This window comes from Lemur catta, chromosome 9, assembly GCF_020740605.2.
Source record: "Lemur catta isolate mLemCat1 chromosome 9, mLemCat1.pri, whole genome shotgun sequence".
In the NCBI taxonomy this organism is placed as follows: domain Eukaryota; kingdom Metazoa; phylum Chordata; class Mammalia; order Primates; family Lemuridae; genus Lemur; species Lemur catta.
In genome coordinates this window covers 41,212,336-41,226,110 of record NC_059136.1, presented here as the reverse complement: position 1 = coordinate 41,226,110, position 13,775 = coordinate 41,212,336, and the positions used below count along the sequence as shown (strand labels likewise).

The 13,775-nt window shown below is 43.9% G+C and overlaps 1 protein-coding gene across 1 annotated transcript in view; it reads right to left on the bottom strand.

The window, feature by feature from the left end:
• The window catches only part of SNTB1 (syntrophin beta 1), a 240,935-nt gene extending 227,595 nt beyond the window's left edge, over positions 1-13,340 (bottom strand). Inside the window, exon 1 of the mRNA XM_045561804.1 lies at positions 12,437-13,340. Within this exon, the coding sequence (XP_045417760.1) occupies positions 12,437-13,010 (574 nt within the window). The 5' untranslated portion in view covers positions 13,011-13,340. The remainder of the gene's footprint in view (positions 1-12,436) is intronic.
• Between the last annotated feature and the right edge of the window lie 435 nt (positions 13,341-13,775).

Sequence of the window (13,775 nt, the reverse complement as noted above, 5' to 3'; positions counted from 1 at the left end):
GTACAGGGTGTCCAACCTTCAACTAATAGGATTTCCATGGGTAGAGAGGAAAAAAAAATGGAGGAGAGGAATTATCAAAGAAATAATACAGAAAATGTTCCAGAACTGAGGTGTTAGAGTCTTCTGATCAGAGGTCCCAATTTCTTGGTAGGTGGTGCCCCAGCATATTAGTTTTTTTTTTTTTTTTTTTTTATGACACTCCTGGGTCCGGGGGAAAAAATAAAACCTAACAATTCTATTTACTAAATAATTAGGTCCAACACAGTAAGTATTCATGTCCTAAAAACTTAGGACCTATTGGGCATTATACAGCTTTTCAAACCTTGAAATTATACTGGATCCTGCCACTTTCATTTCCTATTCCACACTAATTTTCATGTGACTTTTTAAAAAAAAAATCATGGCTTCTATAGAAAACTCAGCTTTGCAAAGATACCACATCATGGAAGGAATGTAGCAATCTAATGTTGAAATTCAAGTTAGTGGTTTGCCTGGTGTCCAAGAGATGTTAGTACGTTTTCCTTGAAATTTTAAAACATTCCATGGCATCCTTGCAAGTTCACTGGGGCACCCCCCATGTACACTAGGGCATTGGTCCCCAAATTTTTGGGCACCAGGGACCAGTTTCATAGAGAACAATTTTTCCAGAGAGGTGTAGCAGAGGCACAGCTCAGATGGTGATAGGAGCAGCTGTAAACACAAATGAAGTTTCCCTTGCTTCCCCCCCCCCCGCCAGTTTTCTAAGTTTCATGGAAGACAATTTTTCCACCGACCCAGGGTGCAGGGGCCTGGGGGGGGGGGGTCCGGTGGTTTGGAGGAGGGGGCAGGGTTGGGGTGGCAGAGCTCTGCTGCCCTGTCCCTAACAGGCCACAGACCAGTCGGGGGTCAGGGACCACAGCTCTAGGGCACCTCCACACATAGAATAAGAATCAGGGCTTTAGCCTATTAATGCCTCCCAAATTCTTGGCAAATTGATTTTAAAATAGCTCCACACCAAAGCAAATCACTATATACAACTTAGAATATCAGTGATAAAAAAATTATTAAAAGGGAATGAGAATGGCATGAGATTTCTCACCAGCAATTTGGAAACCACTAAAGGAAAATGACAGCTAATTTAGAATATCAATCCAGTGAGAGAATAAAGATCTTTGCAGAAACTTACCTCCCAAACATCTTAGGAAGCTACTGGAGAATGTGCTCCAACAAAACTAGGGAGTAAACTGAGAATGCAAATGACAGGGGATCCAGGAAAATAGATACAGGACAACCCCAGAAAGAGGGTCACCACCAGGCCAAGATGGGGCCAGTCCAGAGTAGCAAGCCTCCAGGAACAAAACTAAACAGAATGGGTGGAGTATTTGATATGCATGAGCATTTGAAAAAATATATACTGCTAGAAATTTGGTAAATCTATTGTTGCATTCAGAAGAAAAAAATGAGATAGGCATAAAAAAATGGGCAAATGGAAAAAAGAGAAATAGTAATTCTAAGAAATCTAATCATAGAATATTGCTTGGCTGAAAATGGAACAATATTGGCACGGTCATAATTTTGTAAACATAGACTAATTTAGTCAATAATGTTGAAAATTGATATAGAAAGAAACAACTATATAAGCATATTACTTAGAATATTAAAATATCATATATTATTATATGTGAAAATATTAGACTATTTTAATATTAGAAGATATTTTAATATTCTAAGTTTTATATTCTAGGGAACATATACTCTAATATTCTTGGCAGGAGAGGGTATGGGGAAGGCATGGTATAAGTAAATGTTATTTTAATTTAGAAGAATTCTAAAAATGAAGTAGAGAACAGAAGAAAATATAGAAATATTGCATGCAAAAAAGAAAAATCATTAACCTTGATTTTCATTACAGATGAAAGAATGTTTCAGATGAAAGTATTTGAAGTACAAGGCTCCAAATACCCAAATAATTACTTATATTTTACATTTTACTTTGCTTACGTAACCCTACTCTATAAGCCACCTCTTCTGTGACCATTCCGTTTGACTTTAGATATCCTTAGTACATTCTCTGTTCATTCTATAAGTTCTGTGACAGCATTTACTTCCTTGTAATTTGTTATTATTTTATAAAATTTATTTGTAATTTATGTGTATGCAATTTATTACTCTACACCTGTCTTTCCTCTGGACTGTTCCATTTTAGGACAGGAGTTTCACCTCATTCCTGTGTAGATTTTTGCTTCAATCTACCAACAATGTCGCACCTCACAAATACTAAAAGAAAGATTCATTATTTTAATAATATTCTATCATTTTATACTATCATTTTATACCATATTTAATCAATTCAAATTGCTCTTTTTTTCATATTTTATCATCCCTAAGTTTGAGGATGTGCCTTAAAATTGCTGGCACCTTAAATCACTGGACACTCAGATGGAAGCTGAGTCCTTCAGAAAGTATTTATCATCCGAGGTCCTAACCTGAGACCACTTTAAATTAAATTATCTGACTAAGATTTCTTTTTTTTTTAGAGACAGTGTCTCATTCTGGTTCGAAGATTGGAGTGCAGTGGTACGGTCATATCTCACTGCAACCTCAAACTCCTGGGCTCAAACGATTCTCCTGCCTCAGCCTCCCGGGTAGCTGGGACTAAGGTGTGCACCATTATGGCCAGATAATTATTTTTTAAAATATTTTTGTAGTGACAGGGTCTGGATATGTTGTCTGGGCTGGTCTTGAACTCCTGGCCTCAAGCAATCCTCCTGCCTCAGCCTCCAGAAGTGCTGGGATTGGAGGCATAAGCGACCACACCCGGCCAGCTAAACATTTTTTTAAACTCACAATGATGTTGAAAATTGAGACCTAAATATTTATTAGAACCTATCTGTGATTCAAAATCTCAGGGAAGATAATTGTTTCTTCCTTCTACCAGTACCAAATTTGAGACTTACAAGTTCCTCTGCTGTCGCTTTCTGTGTGATAGGTTTCTTTTCCATCTTTCCCTACATTGAAGGGATAACCCTTTGGGGTCCCAACTTTAAGCAACCACCTGATTAGATTCCCTATTGTAGATGTTTTTTTCTTTCTGAAAGGTATGTAAACAATGATATATCTCCCACTGGATGGCCTCTTGGATTCCATGAAACACAGTGCTAAATAACAGAATAAAATAGTAAAGTACAACACTGGTTTAATGACAGTAACGTAAATACATTTATATAAATTTACATTAAAAAGACTTATAAATTTACATTTTTAATTAAAAAACATGTTGGCTTCTTTTGGCCAATAAGAACACCACATTCCTATAATTACTAGAAAAATTTCAAAGAAGTTTGAATTTTGCTGTGTAGGTTAAATCCTTACTTCTTGGCTTTCCCTTTACAAAACACATTTTCACATGTTCCTGCATAATCAGCATTTTAATACAGATTTCATATTTGCCCACCAAAATCCACCGCAGCCTACACTGTGGTCTGGTTAATAGAAAACATCTGATGCTATAAAAAATCATCAACAAAATACACCCACATAGAATCATCACTGCCACCCTTACGAAGAGATGAACTCTCCTTGGTCATCTCTTACACATTCAGTTCCCTAACATGACAAGTCTCAAATTGTTCTGTGTGCCCTCAGAAAACTTTATATATCATATGATTAAACCCTTTAACTTACATGACTGAACTTTATTTGAAAATGATACTTAGCTAACCATGAGATGTGACATATTATACAGTTAGTAATTATTTAGTGCTTACTGTATCCCAGGCAATGAACTAACTGCTTTACATGCATAATCACTTTACTCATCTGAACAAACCTATGAAGAGGAAACTTACTTTACTGATTAAGAAACTGAGACCTGTGGTTAAGTAATTTGCACAAGATCTCACAGCTAGAAAGAGGTGGAATAGGAATTTAAGCCCAGACAGAGTAAATCTAAGGCCCGCCCTCTAAACCACTGCACTAAACTGCTTTGGGGGGAAAAAAAACTGTGACAGAAAGAAACAAGGGCAGGTTGAACAGCAATGCAAATAAACAGGATATGTCAAATGCAGTAATTCTCGGCAACCAAAGTTAAGACAGATCTTCCCACACTTATCAACATGCTAAAAACGTTGCTTCAAACCACAGGAAGGAGTAGCCAGTTTTTTAAAAGTACTGAGCTAAAGTATGGGTCTGCATTTTAATTTCCATTATAATCACTGTTAATCATGAACTTTTCCATCTTCTCTATCCCTCTTTGAGAGTGGGGCTCATTTGCATGGATCTGTTAGGACACTGATTTTGTGGTGGGTATTATATATTTTGTCTTGAGTCTCACACTGCAGGTCGGCACTAAAGGCAAGCATTATTACAGATCAAGGCCAGCGAAGTGGGTAATGAGGTTTGGTACATAAAACTCTTGGTATAAATGCAGGGGGACTTCGGGCTTTTTAAAAACATGAATAGCTTTTGAAGTGCATCATTTGAAATAAAGGCCAGTAGCTGCTGAAGAATAATTTCCCATCACCAAACAGACCACAGGTAGCTTTGGCTAGATGCCTTTCACAAACAGGGAGCCATGTGCAGTGAGTTATTTTTAATACATACTCCACGGGGTGATTGATCAAATCCACCGCTGAACATGAAGAACCCTGCCCACCACAGCAGAATTAAAGAATGGAAGGGCTGTTCCAATCAGCTTCGCTGAAGGAATATGGTCTGAATTCTCACACCAATACGTAAGCTGAAAAAAGAAGCAATTAAAATATCTAAGCAGACAGTTTTCATCTCCTTAGGTAGAAAGTGTTCTTACGGATTCAGACTTGTAAGTCCCTGAGCCACAGGGGGGCCAAAGAAAGGTGGTTATAAACACCTATGTAACATTAAAAGGATAATTACATTTTCCTATACCTTTTAAAATCATGTCTGGCTCCTCTTTCATCAAATGTCTTTCAAGACTGGTTTATGTTAAATGCTTCCTGGGTCTATAAAGTCACTTCTTTATTCCTCTTCTCTACAGAGCAAGGCATAGGTTTCATTATCCGATGCCTAATGTTTATCGCCACGATACAGTGGCATAAGTGGAGATAATGAGAGTCATAAAAAAGGGTAATTAACTTTCGGATTCTTTCTCTCCATTCCTTCATTCCTCCCTCCCTCCCTTTGATCATCCTTTTCTTCCCTTCCCTCTCTCCTTTCCTTCCTTCCCTCCTTTCCTTTCTTCCTCCTTTTGTTCCTTCCTCTTTCCTTTTGTCCATCTATCCCTTCCTTTTTTCCCTTTCTAACATACTTTTTTTTTTTTTGAGACAGAGTCTCACTCTGTTGCCCGGACTAGAGTGAGTGCCGTGGCGTCAGCCTAGCTCACAGCACCCTCAAATTCCTGGGCTCAAGCGATCCTCCTGCCTCAGCCTCCCGAGTAGCTGGGACTACAGGCATGCGCCACCATGCCCAGCGAATTTTTTCTATATGTATTTTTAGCTGTCCAGATAATTTCTTTCTATTTTTAGTAGAGACGGGGTCTCGCTCTTGCTCAGGCTGGTCTTGAACCCCTGAGCTCAAACAATCCGCCCACCTCAGCCTCCCAGAGTGCTAGGATTACAGGCATGAGCCACCGCGCCTGGCCCCCTTTCTAACATACTTTAACAGCCTAATATGTACCAGGTAATATGCTGTATGCTGACGTCACATGATTTCATATCACTGATCGCAATCTCAAGTATTTCACAATCGGCCTCAAATGCCCGACCGCCTCGGTGACTTTAAGCTCCCTGAAACCAGAGGCCACACCTTAGGCCTCTTCTTTGACTTCCTTTCGTCCACTGTACAACATCCTGAGTTTGTGTAGTACACAGCAGGATGAACTTGCTGAGGTGTTAGATGATCTGATTTCCAGCTCCATCATTCACAAAGTAACCTCAGACAAATCACCTACTCTCTGGCCCTTCCATTTCCTCCTGGGTACAAAAGGGGGATCCTGACGCTGGACCAACCATCCAGAGGGTTGATCTGATGATAAAACCTGAATTTGAGCAAAGCCACTTTACAAACCTAAGCCTTGCTTAGGAAGGTGCTCCTAAGTTCAGGGTCACTGGCTGAATTCCAGGGCTTCTGGGTGGACCCAGGAAGCCACGTCATTTCACTAGAACCTTATCAACCTCATGTTAGAAGCATGGCTCCAGAGAGTTATTGTCCTGAAATGCAAAACTGAGCATGACATTTCCTGATTAAAACACTTCACCTTCAGTATAAAATCCAATTCTGTAAGAAGCCCCATAAGGCGTGGTTCCTGTTCAATGTTCTACATTTTTTTTAACTCCTCAGCAAGGTCAGAAGGTCATATTCTGCCCTCTTAGCCACACTGAGCTACAGCTGAGGCTCTTTTATGGGCTGTCTTGAGGCATTTGCCTTCCATAGCCTTGTCCCAGAATAGACCAAATGCCCTTCCAGTGGGCCAGCACAGCATCTCGTAATGCCCGTGAGGTAGCCTTCTTCCTCCACCCTGTAGGTATCTGCACAGCACTTATCTGTATCTGTCTCTAGAATGTTGCTTCTTGAGGGTGATGTCTTAGTAGTGTGTGGCACATGGAAGACACTCAATAAATTACTTGATATATAAATCAATGAATAAACTCTCTTGCAATGAGAAAGGAAGTTATTATTTACAGAGGTGTGGTATATTCTCCAAGGACTACCCAAGAAATTTCTTACCATTACAACTTCAGCAAACCAGATTTGGTAGGCAGAACAATGACCATCTCCATCCCCAAAGATGCCCACATCCTCATCTGCGGACCCTGTGAATATGTTATTTCACATGGCAAAGGTGAAGTAAGGTTGAAGATGGAATTAAGGTTGCTAATCAGTTGCCATTAAGCTAGGGAAGTATCCTGGATTATCTGGGTGTGGCCAATGTAGTTCCAACGGTCCTTAAAAATGGAAGGGGGAGGCAGAAGAGAGGTTGGCAGGATTTGATGTGAGAAGGATTCAAGACAGGCTTTAGAAATGGAATGGGACCACAAGCCAAGGCATGTGGGCAGTCTCCAGAAGCTTCTGGAAAAGACAAAAAAACAAAAGCAGGTTCTCCCTTAGGACCTCCAGAAAGGAATGAAGGCCTGCTGACTGGATGCTAGCTCAGTGGGACCTGTATCAGACTTCTGACTTAAAGAAACTATAAGATAATAAATTTGCGTTGTTTTAATTTACTAGGGTTTCTAGTAATTTGTTAGATCAGCAACAGAAAGTTAATACATGAGATAAGAAAACAGAACACCTGATGAGGACAAACCATTTCAACTTTTGGAGCTTCACTTTCCTAATCAGCAAATTGGGGGAAAGTATTTCTATTTATCTCTTTTTTGTAAAGATCAAAAGCTATAAGGCCCACCATGCTTGAATCTAAGGCACAGCACTTATTCACTGTGTGTCTTTGGCAAGTGACTCAAACACTCTGCCTTAATTTTCTTATCTGTAAAAGAGGGATGCTAATAGTATTGGGTTATCACGAGGATCCAATAAGTTAATCCATGTAAAATGCTTAGAACAATGTGTGGCACAATGTATTACATAAGTCTTAGCTACTATTATATATGAAAAAGAGTTTGCAAAAACATTAGGCACTATAAAGTGGTGAGGTGGAAATAGCATTCTCACAGAACAATGGTTCTCAAGAGGGTGGAGGATCAATAGCCCCCTTCCCAAGGGCAGTCCAGAAATTTTTGGAGGCATTTTAGGGATCAAGTCAGGGAGGGGTGTCACAATATTGGCATTTAGTGAACGGAGTCAGGGATATCCTGCAACACCAGGGGCAGTCCTTCACAGTGACCTAGGGAAATCCTTCACAGTGAAAGGCTTTTCTAGATCCTAAATGATACCACGCACCCCTACCCATCTTCATTTGCAGCTGTGCATTGACAGTGATTTAACACGGAGGTGCTGGCATCTGACTCCTTCATGATGAACCCTGGTGCAGCTGTGCCCATGCATTTATCTATTGAAACACAGTTTTTGTTTTTTGCTTTGTTTTGTTTTAACATGTTAGTAATATTTCATTTCACCTTTATATCACTGAGATTTTTAAATTTAACTTAGAGTTGGGCTATATTATTTATAAAATCCATTTCATAATAATAAAAGGGGTATTAAGATATTTGTTAGAAATACTGTGTGCTGGGTCTGAGTTTATAGGATTTAAGATAGAATGAGGTTTAGAGATAGCTTAACCTAGCTCACTAGCCTTCCAGTGAAGAAAACCAGGGTCCAAAGAAATGAAGTATCTTGTAAAAGTGAAACAAGTAGAAGATAAGAACGCTGGCTTCAAGACTCTAATCCAAGAGTATTGCGTGTTCTTTAAGAATCTGTACATCCTAAATAAAATAAGATTTCTTGAAGTTTAAATTCTCTTCCAATCCTGAGATTTTGTGCCAGAAAATCACTGCCCCCCCTTGCCACCATCTTCCTCCTTCTGCATCCCCACCCCCAAGTCATCACCAGAGAAACTGACTGTGAAAGTGATGTTGTGGTGACCTCAGCAGGCAAGCATTCCGGGGAGCAGCGTGGGGGAGAAGCTCTGATGGTCAGGAAGAATGTCAGCAACTGTCCTTGACTTTCTCCTTTGAGTTTCCACTTTTTTCAGCCCAGTTCCATGGGAGGCCTTTTGAATCCAGGGATTATTCTGTCCATCCCGCTACCTCCACACTCCAACATGAGTCTTCCAGAACAGTCTGAACTCCTCAATCTCACCAAAGTGATGAAATAATTTTTTTTTTTTTGTAGCTTCAGTTACAAAAAGGTTGACATATTTTAAATCACTATTTTACTATTAATCTAAGAGCAAAAATTTCCTCCTTCCCCTGACCCAGAGCTGCCAGGCATGTTTGTGCTGGCGTGCCCTGCCCAACTCCAGAGGGTACCATTCACACCACAATCCATGTGAATGGTGACCCCTGGAATTATGGAGTCCGATACCTGCATGGCCCCATGCAGAGTCCCTCTCCCACTTCCTAAAATGAGAAATGAGCTCATGGTATGAAAATTTCTGATCTTAATCAATATTGCTTAAAACCGGCTTAACTGGCACCATTTACTCACTATTTAAGTTTCAACTACACTTTAGTCTCCATGCTGGCCACGTGTTTAACTATGAGGGAACTGAGCCATATCTTAGCAGCTTCCTTTTGATAGCCAGACACTGGGTGTACTAGGTGTTTAAGACTCACTCCTCCTTCCTGTTTCTCCCTTTTGAGTAGCCCACATAATTGCTATTTCCTGCTCAGAGTTGTCCCAAGCACTTCAGCATATTTGAGAGGTGGGGAAGAACCCCTTGGGCCCAATAACTTCAACTGGCTCAAGTACAGTCCCACATGAAAGCTCGGAGCATCAGTATTGCCTGGAGGTTGAAAGTAGGAGCTTTTAAGTCAGTTAGATCTGGAAGCCTTCTAGCTATGCGACTTTAAGCACAAAACCTAATGTCTGCAACTCTTAATTTTCTCATCAGTAAAATCAGCAACAACAGCAGTACTGGCCTCATGGAGTTACTGTAAGTGTAACACGAACAAATGCATGTAAAGTCTGGCACATGGTAAGTGCTCAAGAAATGTTAGCTACTGTTGCGATTCTCTTTCCCCAGATTCCATTTAACTCCTGTGGCCTCCAGAGGAACGGTCTGCTAGTATTACAGTTTTATAACACACACACAAAAAAAAATAGAGTAAAATAAGAAATACAAACTCTAATAAAGGAAGAGGAAAGGACTGCCCCTTAGAAGGGGCAATTTCATCTTCATTTCATTTGAATTGTAAAAATCACTACTATCAACAGGCATTTGATATGTGCCTTTTATTCTCAGAGTGTTCTTCCATACAGCAGCCTTGTAAAGTAAGCAGGTTTTGCAGGTGAAGACATTGAGGCTCAGGGAAGTTATGATAAATCTGTGGCTGAAATCTATGACTAGAACACAGGCAGTGAAACTTGCTGTTTAAAACAGGGTTTCACTTTACAGGGTTTTCCACTAGTAGACGTAGTAGCTCTCCACTAGGGGGCGCTGATCATGCAATGGGTGCATATTGACGGGCTAGTGTACTAATCTCCACAGACTCCCTCAAGAAACAAATAAAAAAGCAGTCAAAGTAAAAACTGTGCATTTGTTATGTAAATATATTGTTAAAACATCTCCCTTAGCCCTCTCATCCAACCGGATTACATTCCCAAAGCCTCTCCTATATAGAAATTCTGGACACTGCATTTCAGAATATGAGGAAGTTAAGCATGCTATTCTAAAACACCCTTGAGGTGGTCCTAACAAGCCTCTTCACCTAGGACTCCCTGCATTAGGCTAAGCTACAAAAGAGAGGATTGTGATATCTGACTTGATGGTATATGATCACTCCCATTGCACTGAGAACCAACACTTTGGCTCAGAATAAGAGACACTGTTTTGAGCCGGGCCTGGGCTTGCTTCTCTTGTTAGCAGTCAATTTCTGAAAACCTGGGCTGGGGACAAGACTGCAGCACTGAGCTGGGGTGGTCCATTCCTAGGAGGCCCACAGGATTTCCCCAGAGGCCCTGCCTGTGACACATGACAGAGTGTTCTAAGAATGTCATGTTAGCGGTTTTTACGACACTCACTTTTCAGTTGCTATCTAAAAGCAAGTCATATAACTGCTTGAGGTTTTCTAAGTTTATTTTCAACTGCAGGGAGTCACCTTTTCTTCCTCTTTTTGGGGTTACAGTTTTTCACCCCCCTTTGCCAAGTCATTATTCATTAAATTGAAACCAAGGAGAGGAAGGAAAGAAGGGACATAATAAAGGATGGTGCCTAAAATAAAATGACCTGCCTTTTGTCCCTCTCTACTCCACCCCCGATATTTACAATAAGTATTGCAAACCGAGCAGGTGCCCAACAGTTTATAGTCCAAACTACACTTGCTCCAGATCCCACCTGCCTCTTGTCACACAAACCAACACACACTTGAGTCAAGAAAACTTTTTTTCTGTTATGTTAATCATCAAGCCAAAGCAAATAGCCTTCCACTTTCTGGATCTAGGGTGGCAATTAAACATGAAGACATCACAAATCCTCTACACAAATAAGGGAGAAAAAAACCCTCTGTACGCCAGGCCAGGAGGTGAGCCTTCACACACCAGGGAGTTGCATCAGCTGTCACACACATAGCAAAGTTGGTTCCCCAACTTTGAACTTTCTCAGTTTCATACGCCAGCACCACAGACTAGGCGAGCAGGAAATTGACTTAAGTCCTTAGTGTAGGGCTTAAATCAATCACCATATTAGGAGGTCTGAGTTGAAACATTCTATCGCAATAGCTGTGGGTTTATTTATTTACTCACTCAGTATGCATGTCATTGAACACCTAAGCTCAAGGGAAACCCACCACTAAATAAAAGACCCCAGACATTTGAATCTATAATTAGAGCAAACTGAGTAAATAGATAAAATAATTACATGATATTAGTGCTGACAGGCGTGTACAAAGCGGTAAGGCGAAGAGAAGAATACAAGCGGGAGATGCAGCTGTAGCGGGAAAGGAGGATGCATTATCAGTTCACTGCCATACTGCCTGTCTACCCCCATATCCAGGAAAAGTGTGAAACGGTGTTTCCTATTCTATTCACATTCAATAATTAGGAGATTGGAGACATCAGATCTCAATAAAGTAGTTTCTAAGGCTCTTCACACACAGGAGAAAATGTTTACAAATGCAAAGTTGCTTCCACACACCACTCTGGAAAACAGCTCTGGAAAATGCAGGCAGAAAAACCACTTCACCAGCTCTCCACCCAGAGGAATCCAGACTGACTGGACAAACACCCAGCTGGGGAAGTGAACTTTCGCTGCAACATATTTATTTCCCAGCCCTTGGCACAATTCCCCAGGCATAACCCGCCCCCGTCTCCCATTTGCAGGAGGGAAGTCCACAAGGGTGGTCGGAGTTTCAGCATTCAAGCATCGCCACTTCCCTCTGGCCCCTTTATGATTCAGCCCTTTTCGACTGGGTTGCCCAGGCTTTTGAGTGGGAAATTTCGCCAAAGCAGAAAACTGAGTTGCACTCAGTGGCCCCGCTTCGCAACCTGGATGGGTGAATATCCTAAGTCTACCCTTCATTTCCCTTTCCACTCACTTCCCAGCTCCTACACCGCACTTGGAATACCCGCAGATAAAAATGAAACAAAGTGCATTAAGCACCCCATCCGGTGTGGAAACGCTGCTCGCCTCGCTTTTTCGTCCATTCCCTCCTAGGTTAAAGCCTGTAACGACCCGGGGTGGGGACAGTTGCCCCCAGATGGGTAAAAGTTGTCAAAACTCATTGCTGCCGCCACTCCCCTTCCTCCCCGCACACACACACCCGGGACCCTGAGGTGCGACGGCACGTGGCTGAGTGTGCGTGTGCGGTGGGAAGCCCAGAAGGTGTGTGCGCCTGGCACGGCCCGCGCCGGGTTAACCCCTTACCTTCCAGCAGCACTTCCTTGCCAGCGCGCTTCAGCGCCTGCACCGCCTCGTCGTGGGTGGCGTCCCGCAGGTCGGCTCCGTTCACGGACAGGATGGCGTCCCCCACGTACAGGGCCTGGGTCTGGTCCGCCGCCAGCCCCTTGAAGATCTTGCTGATGAGGATGGGCATCTTGTTCTCCTTGCCCCCCTTGATGCTGATGCCCAGCCCGCCCAGCTCCTGCTTCAGCACCTTCACGCCGCGCTTCTGGTTCGAGATGGACTCGGGCACCTGCTCGGGCAGGTCGGTGAAGGCGGTGCGGACCCCGGCTGGCGAGTCCGGGGGCTGCGCGCCGCCCGCGCCCGGGTGCCCGGCCCCGGCGCCCCTGCAGAATGAGCCATTGGTGGCGGTCCCGATGCCGTTGTACGCCGCAGCGCCCTCCTCGCAGCTCAGCACCAGGGCGTCCTCGCTCAAGTTCACCAGAACTTTGTGCCAGCGATCCCGCACCAAAACTTCCAGCAGCCCGCTCCGCTGCGCCCGGCCGCCTCCCCCGCCAGCCGGCCCAGCCGCCGCCGCCGCCGCCGCCGCTACCGCCATCTTTCCGGCATTCTTAAAATGCCATGTGATTGCAAAAGGGGGGAAAAGTGGGGAAGGGTTGCGGGGGGAAGGACGCGGGGCCCGGGGGAGCGAGGACTGCGGCCCCGCAGGGAGGAGGCGGCACGCGGGACTCCACTCCGGGAGTTCGCAGACGCGCTCGGCGCGAGTTGGCGGCCGCGGCCACGCCGGTTCCCCTCGCCTGATCCCCGGCGGGGTGGAGCGACCTAAAAGAAGGAGAGAGCGAACAGGGGAGGGGAAGAAAAGCCAGCTGCCAGTTGCAAAACCCCAAGCCGAGGGGAGCCGCGGAACAGCTAAGCGTCCGTAGGAGGAGGCACGCCGGCGGGGAAGGGCGGGGACCGACCGCCCAGTGGCCGCTCACCTGTCCCAGCCGCCGCAGCCTCCGCGGTCACACGCTGCCCGCTGGCCCAGACCCTCCCCTCCTCCGTCCTCCGAGCGCACGTCGCCACAGGGACGGCTTCCCTAGCGCCTTCCCCGTCCCGCTTCTATCTCATCGCAGCCCCCCTTCTTCTCTGCTCTCCCTTCTCCGTGGGCGCCCTCGCGGCACCTTTGCCCGGTGTGCGACCTGCCTCGGTGCCTTCACCCGGTCCTCCTGAGCCCCCTTCCCTTTCACACCCGCCGGTAGAATTGCCCCTGGGTCTTAACCTACTCGGATCCAGGTCTCCTCACTCTAGCTTCCCCATCCGTGGCTTTGCTGCCTTTGCTGAGTTCCTGCCTGTCTCACCTTTCTGCAAGGACTCTCAGGAG